Here is a 22,500-nt window from a genome sequence, read left to right on the forward strand (position 1 = left end):
ATCATTTCTGATGTTCCAGAATGTTTTGCAGCAGTAGATTGTTCAGAATCATTTCTGATGTTCCAGAATGTTTTGCAGCAGTAGATTGTTCAGGATCATTCCTGACGTTCCAGAATGTTCTGCAGCAGTAGATTGTTCAGGATCATTCCTGACGTTCCATAAGAGATACACAGCAGCAGACTGTTCAGGACACATCATTCCTGAGTTGTTCTACAAATAAAAGATATAATTAAAGTTGATAAATGTAGATAAACTTAGATATTTCCACATGGACTTAAACAGGATCATTCATCAAAATGTTCCAAATCAGGAACTCAAAATGAAAATCATTTTGTCCTCAGGATCACCAGCACCGATCCACCCCTTCAAATGTTCTGCAGCAGTAGATTGTTCAGGATCATTCCTCAAACTGTCCTCCAGAATAGTTTTGCAGCAGTAGACCCCTTCAAACTGTTCAGGATCATTCCTGCACGTTCCCCTTCAAACTGTTCTGCAGCAGTAGATTCCCCCCCACCAGCACCGATCACCCCTTCAAACTGTCCTGCAGACGATATCCCCCCCAAAATCACACCCCTTCAAACTGTCCAGCAGCAGATTGTTCAGGATCATTCAAACTGACGACGAGGATAGCCCCCCACCAGAATCACACCCCTTCAAACTTTGCAGCAGGATAGCCCCCCCACCAGCACCGATCACCCCTTCAAACTGTCCTACAGAATGTTTTGCCCCCCCCCACCAGCAGTAGACCCCTTCAAACTGTCCTCAGGATCATTCCAGCACCGATCACACCCCTTCAAACTGTCCTGCAGACAGATATCCCCCCCCCACCAGCAGACCCCTTTGTTCAGGATCATTCACCAGCACCGATCCACCCCTTCAAATGTTCTGCAGCAGTAGACCAGCAGGATCACCCCTTCAAACTGTCCTGCAGAATGTTCACCAGCACCGATCACACCCCTTCAAACTGTTCAGGATCATTCCAGCACCGATCACACCCCTTCAAAATGTTCTGCAGCAGTAGATTGCCCCCCACCAGGATCATTCAAACTGTCCTTCCAGAATGCTCCCCCCCCTGCAGCACCGATCAGATTCAAACTGTCCTGCAGAGGGATATCCCCCCCCACCAGCAGAGACACCCCTTCAAACTGAGAGAGAGAGAGATACACAGAGAGCACACCCCTTCAAGACTGTTCAGAGAGAGCCCCCCCCCACCAGAGGGACACAGCCTCAAACTGGGCTGCTGAGTTCTTCTACAAATAAAAATATAATTAAAGTTGGATAAATGTAGATAAACTCCTAGATATTTCCACCATGGACTTCAAACAGGATACTAACCACCAGCACATCAAAACCTTTAACTGTCCCAAATCAGAACTCCAAAATGAAAATCATTTTGCCCTGCAGACGAGGATATCCCCCCACCAGCACCGATCACACCCCTTCAAACTGTCCTGCAGACGAGGATAGCCCCCCCCACCAGCACCGATCACACCCCTTCAAACTGTCCTGCAGACGAGGATAGATGAGGATACACCCCTTCAAACACAGGGATTAATCAAACTGTCCTGCAGACGAGGATAGATGAGGATAGAAACACAGGGATTAATACACTGGTACAGAGAGACAGGAAACACAGGGATAAATACACTGGTACAGAGAGACAGGAAACACAGGGATAAATACACTGGTACAGAGAGACAGGAAACACAGGGATAAATACACTGGTACAGAGAGACAGGAAACACAGGGATAAATACACTGGTACAGAGAGCAGGAAACACAGGGCTAAATACACTGGTACAGAGAGCAGGAAACACAGGGCTAAATACACTGGGGATAACAAGTGACACCTGGAGGGGGTGGAGACAATCACAAGGACATTTGAAACAGATCAGTGTGTGACACTCTGAGACCACAGCAAAAACACACTATTGCTTGAACAGAGCTATGCTCAATCATGAGGCACCAACGCCAAAGGAACTGAATCAAATTAAGAATTGCTATAGATGGAAGGAAAGTATTGTGGAAATCTACCAAAAAACTATTAGGCAACAATAAATTCAACCTTTCTATGCAATTTCCTGGACAAAATTCCTGTAATATTGAAGCTGTAAACTTGGCAGTAGAAAACCTAAACAGGATATTTGACCTCTCAGCTTCCCTATCAAATCTACAAATTTCAAGCAGACGTCCTAAGAAAATTAACAACAATGATAAATGGTTTGATGAAGAATGCAAATTCCTAAGAAAGAAATGGAGAAACCTGTCCTACCAAAAACATAGAGACCCAGACAACCCGAGTCTACGCCTTCTCTATGGTGAATCACTAAAACAATACAGAAATACATTACGGAGAAAGAAGGAACAGCACGTCAGAAATCAGCACAAGAGTCCACAGACTCTAACCACTTCTGGGAATTGAACAACTCAGAACAAACACCAACACAAGGTTATGTATCCGAAACAGAGATGTCTGGGTAAACCACTTCTCTTTTTGGCTCTATAACAAAGAACAAACAGCAACACAAGGTTATGTATCCGAAACAGAGATGTCTGGGTAAACCACTTCTCTTTTTGGCTCTATAACAAAGAACAAACAGCAAAAACATATACATGATCAAATACTAAATCTTAGAATCAGCTAATAAAGACTACCAGAACCCACTAGATTCTCCAATTACATTGAACTACAGGACAAAATACAAACCCTCCAACCCCAAAAAAGGCCTGTGGGGTTGATGGTATTCTAAAGTGAAATGACAAAATATACAGACCACATATTCCAATTGGCTATACATAAACATCCTCAGCTCTGGCATATTCCCCAATATTTGTAACCATGGACTGATGACACCAATCCACAAAAGTGGAGACAAGAAGGGCCATCTATGCCATCGAAAGGAACATTAAATTCAACATACCAGTTGGGATCTGGCAAAAAGTATTTGAATCAGTCATAGAACCCATTGCCCTTCATGGTTGTGAGGTCTGGGGTCCGCTCACCAACCAACAATTCACAAAAGGGGACAAACACCAAATTGAGACTCTGCACGCAGAATTCTGCAAAATATCCCGTGTACAACATAGAACAAATAATGCATGCAGAGCAGAATTAGGCCGATGCCCGCTAATGATCAACATCCAGAAAAGAGACGTTAAATTCTACAACCACCTAAAAGGAAGTGATTCTCAAACCTTCCATAACAAAGCCATCACCTACATAGAGATTAACCTGGAGAAGAGTCCCCTAAGCAAGCTGGTCCTGGGGCTCTGTTCAAAAACACACCCTACAGATCCCCAGGACAGCAACACAATTAGACCCAATGAAATCATGAGAAAACAAAAAGAGAATTACTTGACACATTGGAAAGAATTAACAAAAAAACAGAGCCACCTAGAATGCTATTTGGCCCTAAACAGAGAGTACACAGTGGCAGAATACCTGACCACTGTGACTGACCCAATATTAAGGAAATATTATACTATGTACAGACTCAGTGAGCATAGCCTTGCTATTGAGAATGTTCACCGAAGGCATATATGACCAAATTAGAGGCACATATTTCCCTCAGATGACACAGAACCACGATTAATTAGAAAAAAAATCTATTTTGATAAACTCCCATATCTGTTGGGTGAAATACAGCAATATTTGTAACCTGTTGCCACAAGAAAAGGGCAACCAGTGAAGAACAAACACCATTATAAATACAACCCATATTTATGTTTATTTCTTTTCCCTTGTTGTGCTTTAACTATTTGTATATAAACCATATATGGTTTGTAACCATGGATATATATATATATTGCAATGTTACTTAGAGGGAAAAAAGCTGTCCTTGAAACAGTCTTGATATGTTTGTCAAAAGAGAGATCAGGGTCCAGAGTAATGCCGAGGTCCTTCACAGTTTTATTTGAGACTACTGTACAACCATTAAGATTTATTGTCAGATTCAACATAAGATCTCTTTGTTTCTTGGGACCTAGAACAAGCATCTCTGTTTTGTCCGAGTTTAAAAGTAGAACGTTTGCAGTCATCCACTTCCTTATGTCTGAAAAACACAGGCTTCTAGCGAGGGCAATTTTGGGGCTTCACCATGGTTCATTGAAATGTACAGCTTTGTGTCATCCGCATAGCAGAGAAAGTTAACATTATTTTTTCGAATGACATCCCCAAGAGGTAAAATATATAGTGAAAACAGTAGTGGTCCTAAAACGGAACCTTGAGGAACACCGACATTTACAGTTCATTTGTCAGAGGACAAACCACTCACAGAGACAAACTGATATCTTTCCGACAGATAAGATCTAAACCAGGCCAGAACTTGTCCGTGTTGACCAATTTGGGTTTCCAATCTCTCCAAAAGAATGTGGTGATCGATGGTATCAAAAGCAGCACTAAGGTCTAGGAGCATGAGGACAGATGCAGAGCCTCGCTCTGATGCCATTAAAAGGTCATTACCACCTTCACAAGTGCAGTCTCAGTGCTATGATGGGTCTAAAACCAGACTGAAGCATTTCGTATACATTGTCTGTCTTCAGGAAGGCAGTGAGTTGCTGCGCAACAGCTTTTTCTAAAAGTTTTGAGAGGAATGGGAGATTCAATATAGGCCAATCATTTTTTATATTTTCTGGGTCAAGGTTTGGCTTTTTCAAGAGAGGCTTTAGTACTGCCACTTTTAGTGAGTTTGGTACACAGCCGGTGGATAGAGAGCCATTTATTATGTTCAACATAAGAGGGCCAAGCACAGGAAGCAGCTCTTTCAGTAGTTTAGTTGGAATAGGGTCCAGTATGCAGCTGGAAGGTTTAGAGACCATGATTATTTTCATCATTGTGTCAAGAGATATAGTACTAAAACACTTGAGCGTCTCTCTTGATCCTAGGTCCTTGGCAGAGTTGTGCAGACTCAGTACAACTGAAATTTGGGGGAATACGCAGGTTTAAAGAGGACTCTGTAATTTGCTTTCTAATAATCATGATCTTTTCCTCAAAGAAGTTCATGAATGTATTACTGCTGAAGGTAAAGCCATCCTCTCTTGGGGAATGCTGCTTTTTAGTTTGCTTTGCCACAGTATCAAAAAGACATTTCGGATTGTTCTTATTTTCCTCAATTAAGTTGGAAAAATAGGATGATCGAGCAGTAGTAAGTGTGAGGGAGAGAGAGATGGAGAGCTAGAGAGGGAGAGAGATGGAGAGCTAGAGAGGGAGAGAGAGATGGAGAGCTAGAGAGGGAGAGAGATGGAGAGCTAGAGAGGGAGAGAGAGATGGAGAGCTAGAGAGGGAGAGAGATGGAGAGCTAGAGAGGGAGAGAGAGATGGAGAGCTAGAGAGGGAGAGAGATGGAGAGCTAGAGAGGGAGAGAGATGGAGAACTAGAGAGGGAGAGAGAGATGGAGAGCTAGAGAGGGAGAGAGAGATGGAGAGCTAGAGAGGGAGAGAGATGGAGAGAGGGAGAGAGAGATGGAGAGCGAGAGAGGGAGAGAGAGCTAGAGAGGGAGAGAGAGATGGAGAGCTAGTGAGGGAGAGAGAGATGGAGAGCTAGAGAGGGAGAGAGATGGAGAGCTAGAGAAGGAGAGAGAGATGGAGAGCTAGAGAGGGAGAGAGATGGAGAGCTAGAGAGGGAGAGAGAGATGGAGAGCTAGAGAGGGAGAGAGAGATGGAGAGCTAGAGAGGGAGAGAGAGATGGAGAGCTAGAGAGGGAGAGAGATGGAGAGCTAGAGAGGGAGAGAGAGATGGAGAGCTAGAGAGGGAGAGAGAGATGGAGAGCTAGTGAGGGAGAGAGAGATGGAGAGCTAGAGAGGGAGAGAGATGGAGAGCTAGAGAGGGAGAGAGAGATGGAGAGCTTGAGAGGGAGAGAGAGATGGAGAGCTAGAGAGGGAGAGAGAGATGGAGAGCTAGAGAGGGAGAGAGATGGAGAGCTTGAGAGGGAGAGAGAGATGGAGAGCTAGAGAGGGAGAGAGATGGAGAGCTTGAGAGGGAGAGAGAGATGGAGAGCTAGAGAGGGAGAGAGATGGAGAGGTAGAGAGGGAGAGAGAGATGGAGAGCTAGAGAGGGAGAGAGATGGAGAGCTTGAGAGGGAGAGAGAGATGGAGAGCTCGAGAGGGAGAGAGATGGAGAGCTAGAGAGGGAGAGAGAGATGGAGAGCTAGAGAGGGAGAGAGAGACAGAGAGATGGAGAGCTACAGAGGGAGAGAGAGACAGAGAGATGGAGAGCTACAGAGGGAGAGAGGGAGAGAGAGATGGAGAGCTAGAGAGGGAGAGAGAGACAGAGAGATGGAGAGCTACAGAGGGAGAGAGAGACAGAGAGATGGAGAGCTACAGAGGGAGAGAGGAGTGGAGAGAAATATAGATAATGAGAGGAGGTGAGAGGAGAGAGGGGGAGGGGGATAGAAAGTGTGAGAAAGAGATGACATGTGAGAGGGGAGAGGTAAATCTTGAGTGAGAGAGAGAGAGAGATGAAGGAGAGATAGAGATGGAGAGAGAGGAGAGAGCCCAAGCCAGTGGCATGTACCAGATGTTCAGCAGGCTCTGCTCACACTTACTGGTCTGATGCCAAACCACACGACTAACAACACTAGACACTATGGAACACAAAGCCTTGGTCTGGGCCTGAACCACACAAAAACAACACTATGGAACACAAAGCCTTCACTATCTCATCCTGGAATATCCAAGGCCTGAGGTCATCTGCCTTTGGCCTAAAGAGCAGGAACCCAGACTTCATCAAAGAAATGCAGACAATGTCATCCTACAAGAAACATGGTATAGAGGAGACGGACCCACTGGTTGCCCTCTAGGTTACAGAGAGCTGGTAGTCCCATCTACCAAACTACCAGGTGGGTGGTATAGAGGAGACGGACCCACTGGTTACCCTCTAGGTTACAGAGAGCTGGTAGTGTCATCCAGGTGAACGAGGACCCAAACGCGACTTAACAGAAACAGAGTTTATTAATGGGAATAACAGAAATCCTCTAGATTGTAGAGGGGAAAACAACTGAGAAGCGGCCACAGACTGCAGGGTCGGGTACAGGCCGTAGTCGACTGAGACACCTGCTCACACGCAGCGCTGATGAAGGCACAAAACACGACAGGACAGGGTAATACACAATCACGGCAAAAACACGACAGGACAGGGCGAAACGCAATCACAGCATGGTGAATACAATGCAAGGAACTGACGGCACAGGAACGGAACACAAAGGAATAAATAGGGACTCTAATCAGGGGAAAGGATCGGGAACAGGTGTGGGAAGACTAAATGATGATTAGGGGAATAGGAACAGCTGGGAGCAGGAACGGAACGATAGAGAGAAGAGAGAGCTGAGAGAGGGAGGGGGAGAGAGAGGGCTAGAAGGAGGGAAAGAACCAAATAAGACCAGCAGAGGGAAACGAATAGAATGGGAAGCACAGGGACAAGACATGATAATAAATGACAAACATGACAGTACCCCCCACTACCAGCGCCTCCTGGCGTGAGGAACACTGGCGGCAACGGAGGAAATCATAGATCAAACGGTCCAGCACGTCCCGAGAAAGAACCCAACTCCTCTCCTCAGGACCGTAACGAAAAACGATAAAAGGGAAACTAGGGTACTACTCTAAAAAAAAAATGAGAACTAGGGACAGACTGAGACACAGCAAGGGCAGGGACAATAACAGGAGAGATGCGATGGCAGGGAACAGACTGAGACCCAGCAAGACCAGGAGCAGAAGCAGAAAAAAATTACCAGACTTCTTCTGCGCGCAGTCTGAACACGCAGCCACGAAACGTGTCACGCTCCTGAGTCGGCCACCAAAAGCGCTGGCGAATAGACGCAAGAGTGCCTCGAACACCGGGATGACCAGCTAACTTGGCAGAGTGAGCCCACTGAAGAACAGCCAGACGAGTGGAAACAGGAACGAAAAGGAGGTTACAGAGAGCAGTGTGCGTGAGTGCTTCTTAACCTGTCTTTCAATTCCCCAGACTGTCAACCCGACAACACGGTGGAAGTCGGGATCAGTAGAAGCCACAGAAGAACTAAACAGACGGGATAAGGCATCAGGCTTGGTGTTCTTGCTACCCGGACGGTAAGAAATTCGAAACGAGCGAAAAACAACGCCCAACGAGCTTGACGGGCATTAAGTCGTTTGGCAGAACGGATGTACTCAAGGTTCTTATGGTCTGTCCAAACGACAAAAGGAAACTACCACTGTCGCCATTCGTAGGGCTAAGCGGATGGCGAGCAGTTCACGGTTACCCCATCATAGTTGCGCTCAGATACATGAGAAAAATAAGCGCACGGATGGTCAGACTGGAAGCGCTGGGACAGAATCTCCCACGCCTACCTCTGAAAACTCGACAATGAATTGTCTAGTGTCAGGAGTAACGAGGATAGGAGCGGACGTAAAACGTTCTTTTAGAAGATCCCTCTGGGCGGAACCGGACCACTTAAAACACGTCTTTAAGAGCTGTGAGAGGGGCAGCAACTTGACTGAAATTACGAATGAAACGCCGATAGAAATTAGCGAAACCTAAAAAGCGCTGCAACTCGACACGTGACCTTGGAACGGGCCAATCACTGACAGCTTGGACCTTAGCGGAATCCATCTGAATGCCTTCAGCGGAAATAACGGAACCGAGAAAAGTAACGGAGGAGACATGAAAAGAGCACTTCTCAGCCTTTACGTAGAGACAATTCTCCAAAGGCGCTAGAACACCAACGTGCTGAACATGAATCTCGAGTGACGGAGAAAAAATCAGGATATCGTCAAGATAGACAAAAACAAAAATGTTCAGCATGTCTCTCAGAACATCATTAACTAATGCCTGAAAAACAGCTGGCGCATTGGCGAGACCGAACGGCAGAACCCGGTACTCAAAATGCCCTAACGGAGTGTTAAACTGTCCCCCTCTCTGATGCGCACGAGATGGTACGAAGGTCCAACTTAGTAAAGCACCTGGCTCCCTGCAGAATCTCGAAGGCAGCGGATAACGATTCTTAACCGTTATGTCATTCAGCCTCCACGCAGGGGCGCAGAGTACCGTCCTTCTTCTTAACAAAAAGAACCCCGCCCCGGCCGGAGAAGAAGAAGGCACTATGGTACCGGCGTCAAGAGACACAGACAAATAATCCTCGAGAGCCTTACGTTCGGGAGCCGACAGAGTATAGTCTACCTCGAGGAGGCGTGGTCCCTGGAAGGAGATCAATACTACAATCATACGACCGGTGAGGAGGAAGGGAGTTGGCTCGGGACGACTGAAGAGGCAGATCATGATATTCCTCCGGCACTCCTGTCAAATCGCCAGGTTCCTCCTGAGAAGTAGGGAGAGAAGAAACGGGAGGGATGGCAGACATTAAACACTTCACATGACAAGAAACGTTCCAGGATAGGATAGAATTACTAGACCAATTAATAGAAGGATTATGACATACTAGCCAGGGATGACCCAAAACAACAGGTGTAAACGGTGAACGGAAAATCAAAAAAAGAAATAGTCTCACTGTGGTTACCAGATACTGTGAGAGTTAAAGGTAGTGTCTCAAATTTGATGCTGGGAAGATGACTACCATCTAAGGCAAACATGGGCGTAGGCTTGTCTAACGGTCTGAAAGGAATGTTATGTTTCCGAACCCATGGTCCATGAAACAACCCTCAGCCCCAGAGTCAATCAAGGCACTGCAAACTACCGGTCCAGGATGGACCGACATGTAGTACAAGATCTAGATGAAGGGACCTGAGTAGTAGCGCCACCAGTAGCCCTCCGTACTGATGGGCTCTGGCCTCTTACTGGACATGAATTAACAAAATGTCCAGCAACAGAGGCACAGGCTGGTGAGTTCCCTCTCCTTAGTCGAGATGCGAATCCCTCCCAGCTGCATGGGCTCAGTCTCAAAGCCAGAGGAGGGAGATGGTTATGCGGAGCAGGGAAACACCGTTGATGCGAGCTCTCTTCCACGAGCCCGGTGACGAAGATCTACCCGTCGTTCTATGCGGATGGCGAGAGCAATCAAAGAGTCCACATCTGAAGGAACCTCCCGGGAGAGAATCTCATCCTTAACCACTGCGTGGAGTCCCTCCGTTCCACTCACTAGAGGCAGCAAGAGTGGAAACTCAATGGAATAATCCGTGGACCGTTCACCTTGGCATAAGGAAGCCAGGGCCCAGAAGCCTCCCCACCAAAAACTGAACGGTCAAAAACCCGAATCATCTCCTCTTTAAAGTTCTGGAATCTGTTAGAGCAATCAGCCCTTGCCTCCCAGATAGCTGTGCCCCATTCTCGAGCCCGGCCAGTAAGGAGTGAAATGACCAACCCGACTACTCTAGAGTATGTGTGGGGTTGGAGAGAGAACACAATCTCACACTGCGTGAGAAAGGAGCGGCACTCAGTGGGCTGCCCGGAGTAGCAAGGTGGGTTATTAACCCTGGGTTCTGGAGGCTCGGCAGGCCAGGAAGTAACAGGTGGCACGAGACGTAGACTCTGGAACTGTCCAGAGAGGTCGGAAACCTGAGCGGCCACCACGGCATGGCGAGCAGCAGACAATTCCTGCTCGTGTCTGGAGCATGGCTCCTTGGATCTTGACGGCAGTGTAAACAGCGTCTGAGTCGCTGGGTCCATTCCTTGGTCAGTTCCTTCTGTCATGCAGGTGAACGAGGACCCAAAGGACTTAACAGAAACAGAGTTTATTAATGTTCAAAACGGAATAACAGAAATCCTCTAGATTGTAGAGGGGAAAACAACTGGAGAAGCGGCCACAGACTGCACTACCAGTCGACTGAGACACCTGCTCACACGCAGCGTCTGATGAAGGCACAAAACACGACAGGACAGGGTAATACACAATCACGGCAAAAACACGACAGGACAGGGCGAAACGCAATCACAGCATGGTGAATACAATGCAAGGAACTGACGGCACAGGAACGGAACACAAAGGAATAAATAGGGACTCTAATCAGGGGAAAGGATCGGGAACAGGTGTGGGAAGACTAAATGATGATTAGGGGAATAGGAACAGCTGGGAGCAGGAACGGAACGATAGAGAGAAGAGAGAGCGAGAGAGTGAGAGAGGGAGGGGGAGAGAGAGGGCTAGAAGGAGGGAAAGAACCAAATAAGACCAGCAGAGGGAAACGAATAGAATGGGAAGCACAGGGACAAGACAAGATAATAAATGACAAACATGACAGGTAGTCCCTCCACCAAACTACCAGGTGGGTGGTATAGAGGAGATGGACCCTCTAGGTTACAGAGAGCTGGTCGTCCCATCCACCACACTACCAGGTGTGAAACAGGGAAGAGACTCCAGGTGCTAATTAGGTATAGAGCAGACCTAACTCACTCAAAAGGAAATGATCTCAACAGAGAACAATGTCCTCCTGTGTGCCACCTATATCCCCTCACTAGAATCCCCATACTTTAATGAAGACAGCTTCTCCATCCTGGAGGGGGAAATCAATCGTTTCCAGGCCCAGGGACATGTACTAGTCTGTGGCGACCTAAATGCCAGAACCGGACAAGTACCTGACACCCTCAGCACACAGGGGGACAAACACCTACCTGGAGGTGACAGCATTCCCTCCGCCATATGCCCCCCTAGACACAACTATGACAACATAACCAACAAAAACAGGTCACAACTCCTGCAGCTCTGTCGCACGCTGGGTATGTACATATTTAATGGTAGGCTTCTAGGGGACTCCTATGGTAGGTACACCTACAGCTCTGTTACATCCTGGGTATGTACATAGTCAATGGTAGGCTTCTAGGGGACTCCTATGGTAGGTACACCTACAGCTCTGTTACATCCTGGGTATGTACATAGTCAATGGTAGGTTTCGAGGGGACTCCTATGGTAGGTACACCTATAGCTCTGTTACATCCTGGGTATGTACATAGTCAATGGTAGGCTTTGAGGGGACTCCTATGGTAGGTACACCTATAGCTCTGTTACATCCTGGGTATGTACATAGTCAATGGTAGGCTTAGAGGGGACTCCTATGGTAGATACACCTATAGCTCATCTCTTAGCAGTAGTACTGTAGACTACTTTATCACTGACCTCAACCCAGAGTCTCTCAGAGCGTTCAGTCAGCCCACTGACACCTCTGTCAGACCACAGCAAAATAACACTCTACTTGAACAGAGCAATACTCAACCATGAGGCATCAAAGCCAAAGGAACTGAATAATATTAAGAAATGCTGTAGATAGAAGGGAAGTAGTGTAGAAACCTACCAGAAAACCTTTAGGCAACAACACATTCAATCCCTTTTAGACAACTTCCTGGACAAAATGTTTCTCTGTAATAGTGAAGCTATAAACTTGGCAGTAGAAAACCTAAACAGGATATTTGACCTCTCAGCTTCACTATCAAATAAAACAAATTCAAGCAGACATCCTAAGAAAATCAATAACAATGACAAATGGTTTGATGAAGAATGCAAAAACATAAGAAAGAAATGGAGAAACCTGTCCAACCAAAAACATAGAGACCCAGAAAACCTGAGCCTACGCCTTCACTATGGTGAATCCATTCAGACGACACCTCAATGTGTGTGTGTGTGTGTGTGTGTGTGTGTGTGTGTGTGTGTGTGTGTGTGTGTGCGTGTGTGTGACCTAGCTGTCCTGCTGTTCTCCTTGCCGTAACCAATGGTGATTGATGATTGGGATGTTCTCATTCTGTCTTCCTGTGACCGAGTTCTACACACTCAGACAGGCTGAGAGACTGGGAATCAGACATCACCCCAATGACTGGGAGTCAGACATCACCTCAATGACTGGGAGTCAGACATCACCTCAATGACTGGGAATCAGACATCACCCCAATGACTGGGAGTCAGACATCACCTCAATGACTGGGAGTCAGACATCACCTCAATGACTGGGAATCAGACATCACCCCAATGACTGGGAATCAGACATCACCTCAATGACTGGGAGTCAGACATCACCTCAATGACTGGGAGTCAGACATCACCTCAATGACTGGGAGTCAAACAGGCAGAGAGACTGGGAGTCAGACATCACCTCAATGACTGGGAGTCAGACATCACCTCAATGACTGGGAGTCAGACATCACCTCAATGACTGGGAGTCAGACATCACCTCAATGACTGGGAGTCAGACATCACCTCAATGACTGGGAGTCAGACATCACCTCAATGACTGGGAGTCAGACATCACCTCAATGACTGGGAGTCAGACATCACCTCAATGACTGGGAGTCAGACATCACCTCAATGACTGGGAGTCAGACATCACCTCAATGACTGGGAGTCAGACATCACCTCAATGACTGGGAGTCAGACATCACCTCAATGACTGGGAGTCAGACATCACCTCAATGACTGGGAGTCAGACATCACCTCAATGACTGGGAGTCAGACATCACCTCAATGACTGGGAGTCAAACAGGCAGAGAGACTGGGAGTCAGACAGGCCTTGTGTGTGTATTTGATTGTCTTTGTGAGGTGTAAGAGGCTTTAGACAGACCTTATTCAAATAGTATGATACGATAAATTGATAGTCTACATTCATATAATAATATATTACAATAACACTGACTTTCATATGATAATATATTACAGTAATACTGACTTTCATATGATAATATATTACAGTAATATTGACTTTCATATGATAATATATTACAGTAATACTGACTTTCATATGATAATATATTACAGTAATACTGACTTTCATATGATAATATATTACAGTAATATTGACTTTCATATGATAATATATTACAGTAATAATGACTTTCATGTGATAATATATTACAGTAATACTGACTTTCATATGATAATATATTACAGTAATACTGACTTTCATATGATAATATATTACAGTAATAATGACTTTCATATGATAATATATTACAGTAATAATGACTTTCATATGATAATATATTACAGTAATAATGACTTTCATATGATAATATATTACAGTAATACTGACTTTCATATGATAATATATTACAGTAATACTGACTTTCATATGATAATATATTACAGTAATACTGACTTTCATATGATAATATATTACAGTAATACTGACTTTCATATGATAATATATTACAGTAATAATGACTTTCATATGATAATATATTACAGTAATACTGACTTTCATATGATAATATATTACAATATATTCTACATTCACATGACAATGCCTGGTAATCATTCATTTTGATGTCATTATCCTCCAATGATAATGTTGACTGTAATCTGTCAGACCTGTCCAATTACTTAACATCTTCTACGGTAATATACCGTAATAGTTTAACCAGTTTACAGCCAAGAGCACTCCGATGGTTTCTAATTTAATTTAAAGAGATATCACGTCTTTAACCTTTATCTATAGTGGAGATATCATCTCTTCTTCCTGTATCTGCTCTAATTTAATCATATGCTCCTCCTCTTTTGTCCTGCCGTTGTTAGATGACTTTGCCATGCTGGGTGAATTTGGCGCACACCTGAACACACACATACACACAGACACACACACACACAGACACACACAGACACATACACACACACACATACACACACACACACACACAGACACACACACACACAAACACACTCCATTCTATTTCACTTCCTTTCTATCTCTGCCCTTTCTGTTTCTGGGAGGAATTCATAATTGACTTGTGTTTTCTGTTCGTATTGGTGATGTCAGAGTGTCTTAGTTATACTACCTTGACTCAACTCTCTCTCTTCTTCCCCTTTCCCCTCCCTCTCCTCCCTGTCTCTCTCCCTTCCTCCCCCTTTCCCCTCCCTCTCCTCCCCATCTCTCTCCCTTCCTCCCCCTTTCCCCTCCCTCTCCTCCCTGTCTCTCTCCCTTCCTCCCCCTTTCCCCTCCCTCACCTCCCTGTCTCTCTCCCTTCCACCCCTTTCCCTCCCTCACCTCCCTGTCTCTCTCCCTTCCTCCCCATTTCCCATCCCTCTCCTCCCTGTCTCTCTCCCTTCCTCCCCATTTCCCCTCCCTCTCCTCCCGGTCTCTCTCCCTTCCTCCCCCTTTCCCCTCCCTCCCTTTCTCTTTCTCTGCTCCCCTCTCCCTTCTCCCTTTCACTCCTCTCTTCCCTCTCTCTCTCCCTCCCTACCCGCCCCATCTCTCTCCCTTCCTCCCCCTTTCCCCTCCCTGTCCCTCACCTCCCTGTCTTTCTCCCTTCCTCCCCCTTTCCCCTCCCTCCCTGTCCGTCATCTCCCTTCCTCCCCCTTTTTCCCCTCCCTCCCTCTCCCTCACCTCCCTCCCTTTCTCTTTCTCTCCTCCCCTCTCCCTTGTCCCTTTCACCCTTCTTTTCCCTCTCCTTCCCCTCCTCCTTCCCTCTCTCTCTCCCTCCCTCCCCGCCCCATCTCTCTCCCCTCCCTCCTCCCCCTCTCTCTTCGTCAACTTCCTCCCTCTCTATCTCCCTTCTCCTTCTTCCTCTCACTCCTCTCTACCCTTGCTCTCTCCCTTTCCTCCTCCCTCCTTCCCCCTCTCTCTGCTCTGCTCTCTCTCTGCTCTTTCCCCCTCTCTCCCTCTCCTGACCCCTCCCCTTTCCACCCACCTTCCTCTGTCCTCTCACTCCTGTAGAGCACCTTTAAGTTTAAGTCGGAGAGTGATATCCACCTGGCGGAGCACCATAAGCAGGTAGGCAGGTCATTGAGGAACAGTTTTACATACGGTATGTGGTTGTCTTACCTAGCTATCATAAGATGAACAAGTGCCTCTGGGTAAGAGACGTCTGGTAAACGACTGAAATGTGTCGTGTAATGTACTGCAGGTCCTGTATGACGGGAAGCAGGCCAGCTCCATCTCTTTCACCTACAACGCCAAGGCCACCGACGCACAGCTCTGTCTGGAGTCATCGCCCAGAGAGAACACATCCATCTTCGTTCACTCACCACACGCACTCATGCTGCAGGTTAGTGGTGTGTGTGTGTGTGTGTGTGTGTGTGTGTGTGTGTGTGTGTGTGTGTGTGTGTGTGTGTGTGTGTGTGTGTGTGTGTGTGTGTGTGTGTGTGTGTGTGTGTGTGTGTGTGTGTGTGTGTGTGTGTGTGTGTCCTAACAGTGTGTTCTCTCATGTCTAGGATGTGAAGGCCATAGTGACCCACTCCATCCACAGTGCCATCCATTCTATAGGAGGGATTCAGGTCCTCTTCCCTCTCTTCTCACAACTGGACTACAGACAACTCAACGACAGCTCTGTGGACACCAGCGTGTGGTGAGTAGGAGGGAGGGAGGAGGGAGAGAGGGGGGGAGAGAAGGAGAGAGGGGGGAGAGGGGGAGAGAAGGGGGAGAGAAGGAGAGAGGGGGGACACAGACAGACAACGCAACGACAGCTCTGTGGACACCAGCGTGTGGTGAGTAGGAGGGAGGGAGGAGGGAGAGAGGGGGAGAAAGGAGAGAGGGGGACACAGACAGACAACTCAACGACAGCTCTGTGGACACCAGCGTGTGGTGAGTAGGATGGAGGGAGGAGGGAGAGAGGGGGAGGGGAGAGAGAAGGAGAGAGGGGGACACAGACAGACAACTCAACGACAGCTCTGTGGACACCAGCGTGTGGTGAGTAGGAGGGAGGGAGGAGGGAGAGAGGGGGAGAGGGGAGAGAGAAGGAGAGAGGGGGGACACAGACAGACAACTCAACGACAGCTCTGTGGACACCAGTGTGTGGTGAGTAGGAGGGAGGGAGGAGGGAGAGAGGGTGGAGAGAAGGAGAGAGGGGAGAGAGGGGGAGAGAAGGAGAGAGGGGGACACAGACAGACAACTCAACGACAGCTCTGTGGACACCAGCGTGTGGTGAGTAGGAGGGAGGGAGGAGGGAGAGAGGGGGAGAGAAGGAGAGAGGGGGAGAGAAGGAGAGAGGGGGACACAGACAGACAACTCAACGTCAGCTCTGTGGACACCAGCGTGTGGTGAGTAGGTGGGAGGGAGGAGGGAGAGAGGGGGAGAGGGGAGAGAGAAGGAGAGAGGGGGACACAGACAGACAACTCAACGACAGCTCTGTGGACACCAGTGTGTGGTGAGTAGGAGGGAGGGAGGAGGGAGAGAGGGTGGAGAGAAGGAGAGAGGGGGAGAGGGGAGAGAGGGGGAGAGAAGGAGAGAGGGGGACACAGACAGACAACTCAACGACAGCTCTGTGGACACCAGCGTGTGGTGAGTAGGAGGGAGGGAGGAGGGAGAGAGGGGGAGAGAAGGAGAGAGGGGGGACACAGACAGACAACTGAACCACTCTACTATGGTTAATACTTCATGGTTTGCATAAAGACAGGGAGACACAGGGAGGCCGGACAGAGGGATAAATAGACAGAGGGGTCATTGATATATATATATATATATATATATATATAGAGAGAGAGAGAGTTTTAGGAGAGAGAGATCAGACAGAGAGAGAGAGAGAAAGAGAGAGAGAGAGAGAGAGAGAGAGAGAGAGAGAGAGAGAGAGAGAGAGAGAGAGAGAGAGAGAGAGAGAGAGAGAGAGAGAGAGAGAGAGAGAGAGAGAGAGAGAGAGAGAGAGGTCAGACAGAGAGAGAGAGAGAGAGAGAGAGAGAGAGAGAGAGAGAGAGAGAGAGAGGTCAGACAGAGGGGGGGAACAAAGATGTTTTCATACTGTCCTCTTAAGAATAATGCAGGACTATTTTGACTGGCTCAAAGTGATGGAGAATAAGGAGTAGGCCTGGTAGTCTCTGTCTCTCTGTCTCTCTCTCTCTCTCTCTGTCTCTCTCTCTCTCTCTCTCTCTCTCTCTCTCTCTCTCTCTCTCTCTCTCTCTCTCTCTCTCTCTCTCTCTCTCTCTCTCTCTCTCTCTCTCTCTCTCTCTCTCTCTCTCTCTCTCTCTCTCTCTCTCTCTCTCTCTCTCTCTCTCTCTCTCTCTCTCTCTCTCTCTCTCTCTCTCTGTCTCTCTGTCTCTCTCTCTCTCTGTCTCTCTCTCTCTGTCGTCAACACACTCTGTGATTCCAACCCCCCATTGTGTCATTAGTAAACCTGAAGAAAGACATGGAGTGAATCCTCTACATATTTAATGGCTCAGCAAAGCAATGTGTTTTTCTAGTTGGAAATACAGTACTATATCTCTACACTGTTACAGTACTTTATCTCTACACTGTTACAGTACTATAATACTACACTGTTACAGTACTATATCTCTACACTGTTACAGTACTATATCTCTACACTGTTACAGTACTATAATACTACACTGTTACAGTACTATATATCTACACTGTTACAGTACTATATCTCTACCCTGTTACAGTACTTTATCTCTACACTGTTACAGTGATATAATACTACACTGTTACAGTACTATATCTCTACACTGTTGCAGTACTATAATACTACCCTGTTACAGTACTATAATACTACACTGTTACAGTACTATATCTCTACACTGTTGCAGTACTATAATACTACCCTGTTACAGTACTATATCTCTACCCTGTTACAGTACTTTATCTCTACACTGTTACAGTGATATAATACTACACTGTTACAGTACTATATCTCTACACTGTTGCAGTACTATAATACTACCCTGTTACAGTACTATAATACTACACTGTTACAGTACTATATCTCTACACTGTTGCAGTACTATTATACTACACTGTTACAGTACTATAATACTACACTGTTACAGTACTATAATACTACACTGTTACAGTACTATATCTCTACACTGTTACAGTACTATAATACTACACTGTTACAGTACTATATTTACACATTTGTTACAGTACTATAATACTACACTGTTACAGTACTATAATACTACACTGTTACAGTACTATATCTCTACACTGTTACAGTACTATATCTCTACACTGTTACAGTACTATAATACTACACTGTTACAGTACTATAATACTACACTGTTACAGTACTATATCTCTACACTGTTACAGTACTATAATACTACACTGTTACAGTACTATATCTCTACACTGTTACAGTACTATAATACTACACTGTTACAGTACTATAATACTACACTGTTACAGTACTATAATACTACACTGTTACAGTACTATAATACTACACTGTTACAGTACTATATCTCTACACTGTTACAGTACTATAATACTACACTGTTACAGTACTATAATCTCTACACTGTTACAGTACTATAATACTACACTGTTACAGTACTATATCTCTACACTGTTACAGTATATATCTCTACACTGTTACATAATACACTGTTACAGTACTATAATACTACACTGTTACAGTACTATAATACTACACTGTTACAGTACTATAATACTACACTGTTACAGTACTATATCTCTACACTATGTTACAGTACTATATCTCTACACTGTTACAGTATACTATCTACATACAGTGATATAATACTACACTGTTACAGTACTATAATACTACACTGTTACAGTACTATATCTCTACACTGTTACAGTACTATAATACTACACTGTTACAGTACTATATCACTACACTGTTACAGTACTATAATACTACACTGTTACAGTACTATAATACTACACTGTTACAGTACTATAATACTACACTGCTACAGTAATATATCTCTACACTGTTGCAGTACTATAATACTACACTGTTACAGTACTATATCTCTACACTGTTACAGTACTATAATTACACTGTTACAGTACTATATCTCTACACTGTTACAGTACTATAATACTACACTGTTACAGTACTATAATACTACACTGTTACAGTACTATAATACTACACTGTTACAGTACTATATCTCTACACTGTTACATTACTATATCTCTACACTGTTACAGTACTATATCTCTACACTGTTACAGTACTATATCTCTACACTATTACAGTACTATAATACTACACTGTTACAGTACTATAATACTACACTGTTACAGTACTATATCTCTACACTGTTACAGTACTATATCTCTACACTGTTACATTACTATATCTCTACACTGTTACAGTACTATAATACTACACTGTTACAGTACTATATCTCTACACTGTTACAGTACTATATCTCTACACTATTACAGTACTATATCTCTACACTTTTACAGTACTATAATACTACACTGTTACAGTACTATATCTCTACACTGTTACAGTACTATATCTCTACACTGTTACAGTACTATATCTCTACACTGTTACAGTACTATAATACTACACTGTTACAGTACTATATCTCTACACTGTTACATTGATATAATACTACCCTGTTACAGTACTGTAATACTACACTGTTACAGTACTATATCTCTACACTGTTACAGTACTATAATACTACACTGTTACAGTACTATATCTCTACACTGTTGCAGTACTATAATACTACACTGCTACAGTACTATATGTCTACACTGTTGAAGTACTATAATACTACAGTGTTACAGTACTATATCTCTACACTGTTACAGTGATATAATACTACACTATTACAGTACTATAATAATACACTGTTACAGTACTATAATACTACACTGTTACAGTACTATAATACTACACAGTTACAGTACTATATCTCTACACTGTTGCAGTACTATAATACTACACTGTTACAGTACTATATCTCTACACTGTTACAGTACTATATCTCTACACTATTACAGTACTATATCTCTACACTGTTACAGTACTATAATACTACACTGTTACAGTACTATATCTCTACACTGTTACAGTACTATAATATTACACTGTTACAGTACTATAATACTACACGGTTACAGTACTATAATACTACACTGTTACAGTACTATATCTCTACACTGTTACAGTACTATATCTCTACACTGTTACAGTACTATATCTCTACACTGTTACAGTACTATAATACTACACGGTTACAGTACTATAATACTACACTGTTACAGTACTATATCTCTACACTGTTACAGTACTATATCTCTACACTGTTACAGTACTATATCTCTACACTGTTACAGTACTATAATGTCTCCTCTCCTACCAGAGAGTAGTTAATGTCTCCTCTCCTATCAGAGAGTAGTTAATGTATCCTCTCCTAACTGACAGTAGTTAATGTCTCCTCTCCTAACAGAGAGTAGTTAATGTCTCCTCTCCTAACAGAGAGTAGTTAATGTCCCCTCTCCTAACAGAGACTAGTTAATGTCTCCTCTCCTAACAGAGAGTAGTTAATGTCTCCTCTCCTACCAGAGACTAGTTAATGTCTCCTCTCCTAACAGACAGTAGTTAATGTCTCATCTCCTAACAGACAGTAGTTAATGTCTCATCTCCTAACAGAGAGTAGTTAATGTCTCCTCTCCTAACAGAGAGTAGTTAATGTCCCCTCTCCTAACAGAGACTAGTTAATGTCTCCTCTCCTGAAAGAGAGTAGTTAATGTCTCCTCTCCTAACAGACAGTAGTTAATGTCTCATCTCCTAACAGAGAGTAGTTAATGTCCCCTCTCCTAACAGAGAGTAGTTAATGTCCCCTCTCCTAACAGAGACTAGTTAATGTCTCCTCTCCTGAAAGAGAGTAGTTAATGTCTCCTCTCCTAACAGAGACTAGTTAATGTCTCCTCTCCTAAAAGAGAGTAGTTAATGTCTCCTCTCCTGAAAGAGAGTAGTTAATGTCTCCTCTCCTACCAGAGACTAGTTAATGTCTCCTCTCCTAAAAGAGAGTAGTTAATGTCTCCTCTCCTACCAGAGAGTAGTTAATGTCCCCTCTCCTAACAGAGAGTAGTTAATGTCTCCTCTCCTATCAGAGAGTAGTTAATGTCTCCTCTCCTAACAGAGAGTAGTTAATGTCTCCTCTCCTATCAGAGAGTAGTTAATGTCTCCTCTCCTATCAGAGAGTAGTTAATGTCTCCTCTCCTATCAGAGAGTAGTTAATGTCTCCTCTCCTAACAGAGAGTAGTTAATGTCTCCTCTCCTATCAGAGAGTAGTTAATGTCTCCTCTCCTAACAGAGAGTAGTTAATGTCTCCTCCTATCAGAGAGTAGTTAATGTCTCCTCTTCTATCAGAGAGTAGTTAATGTCTCCTCTTCTATCAGAGAGTAGTTCATGTCTCCTCTCATACCAGAGAGTAGTTAATGTCCCCTCTCCTAACAGAGAGTAGTTAATGTCTCCTCTCCTAACAGAGAGTAGTTAATGTCTCCTCTTCTATCAGAGAGTAGTTAATGTCTCCTCTCCTACCAGAGAGTAGTTAATGTCTCCTCTTCTATCAGAGAGTAGTTAGTCTCCTCTCCTACCAGAGAGTAGTTAATGTCTCCTCTTCTATCAGAGAGTAGTTAATGTCTCCTCTCCTACCAGAGAGTAGTTAATGTCTCCTCTCCTATCAGAGAGTAGTTAATGTCTCCTCTCCTATCAGAGAGTAGTTAATGTCTCCTCTCCTACCAGAGAGTAGTTAATGTCTCCTCTCCTATCAGAGAGTAGTTAATGTCTCCTCTCCTATCAGAGAGTAGTTAATGTCTCCTCTCCTAACAGAGAGTAGTTAATGTCTCCTCTCCTAACAGAGAGTAGTTAATGTCTCCTCTCCTATCAGAGAGTAGTTAATGTCTCCTCTCCTATCAGAGAGTAGTTAATGTCTCCTCTC

The 22,500-nt window shown here is 44.7% G+C and overlaps 1 protein-coding gene across 1 annotated transcript in view; it reads left to right on the plus strand.

Annotated features, from left to right (window-relative positions):
• LOC124006908 (neurobeachin-like) overlaps positions 1 to 22,500 on the plus strand; it is a 334,491-nt gene that overhangs the window by 132,448 nt on the left and 179,543 nt on the right. Inside the window, exons 10-12 of the mRNA XM_046317097.1 lie at positions 15,557 to 15,613; positions 15,747 to 15,887; positions 16,054 to 16,187. Coding sequence (XP_046173053.1) covers positions 15,557 to 15,613; positions 15,747 to 15,887; positions 16,054 to 16,187 — 332 coding nt within the window. The remainder of the gene's footprint in view (positions 1 to 15,556; positions 15,614 to 15,746; positions 15,888 to 16,053; positions 16,188 to 22,500) is intronic.

Source organism: Oncorhynchus gorbuscha, linkage group LG20 (assembly GCF_021184085.1).
Source record: "Oncorhynchus gorbuscha isolate QuinsamMale2020 ecotype Even-year linkage group LG20, OgorEven_v1.0, whole genome shotgun sequence".
NCBI lineage: Eukaryota > Metazoa > Chordata > Actinopteri > Salmoniformes > Salmonidae > Oncorhynchus > Oncorhynchus gorbuscha.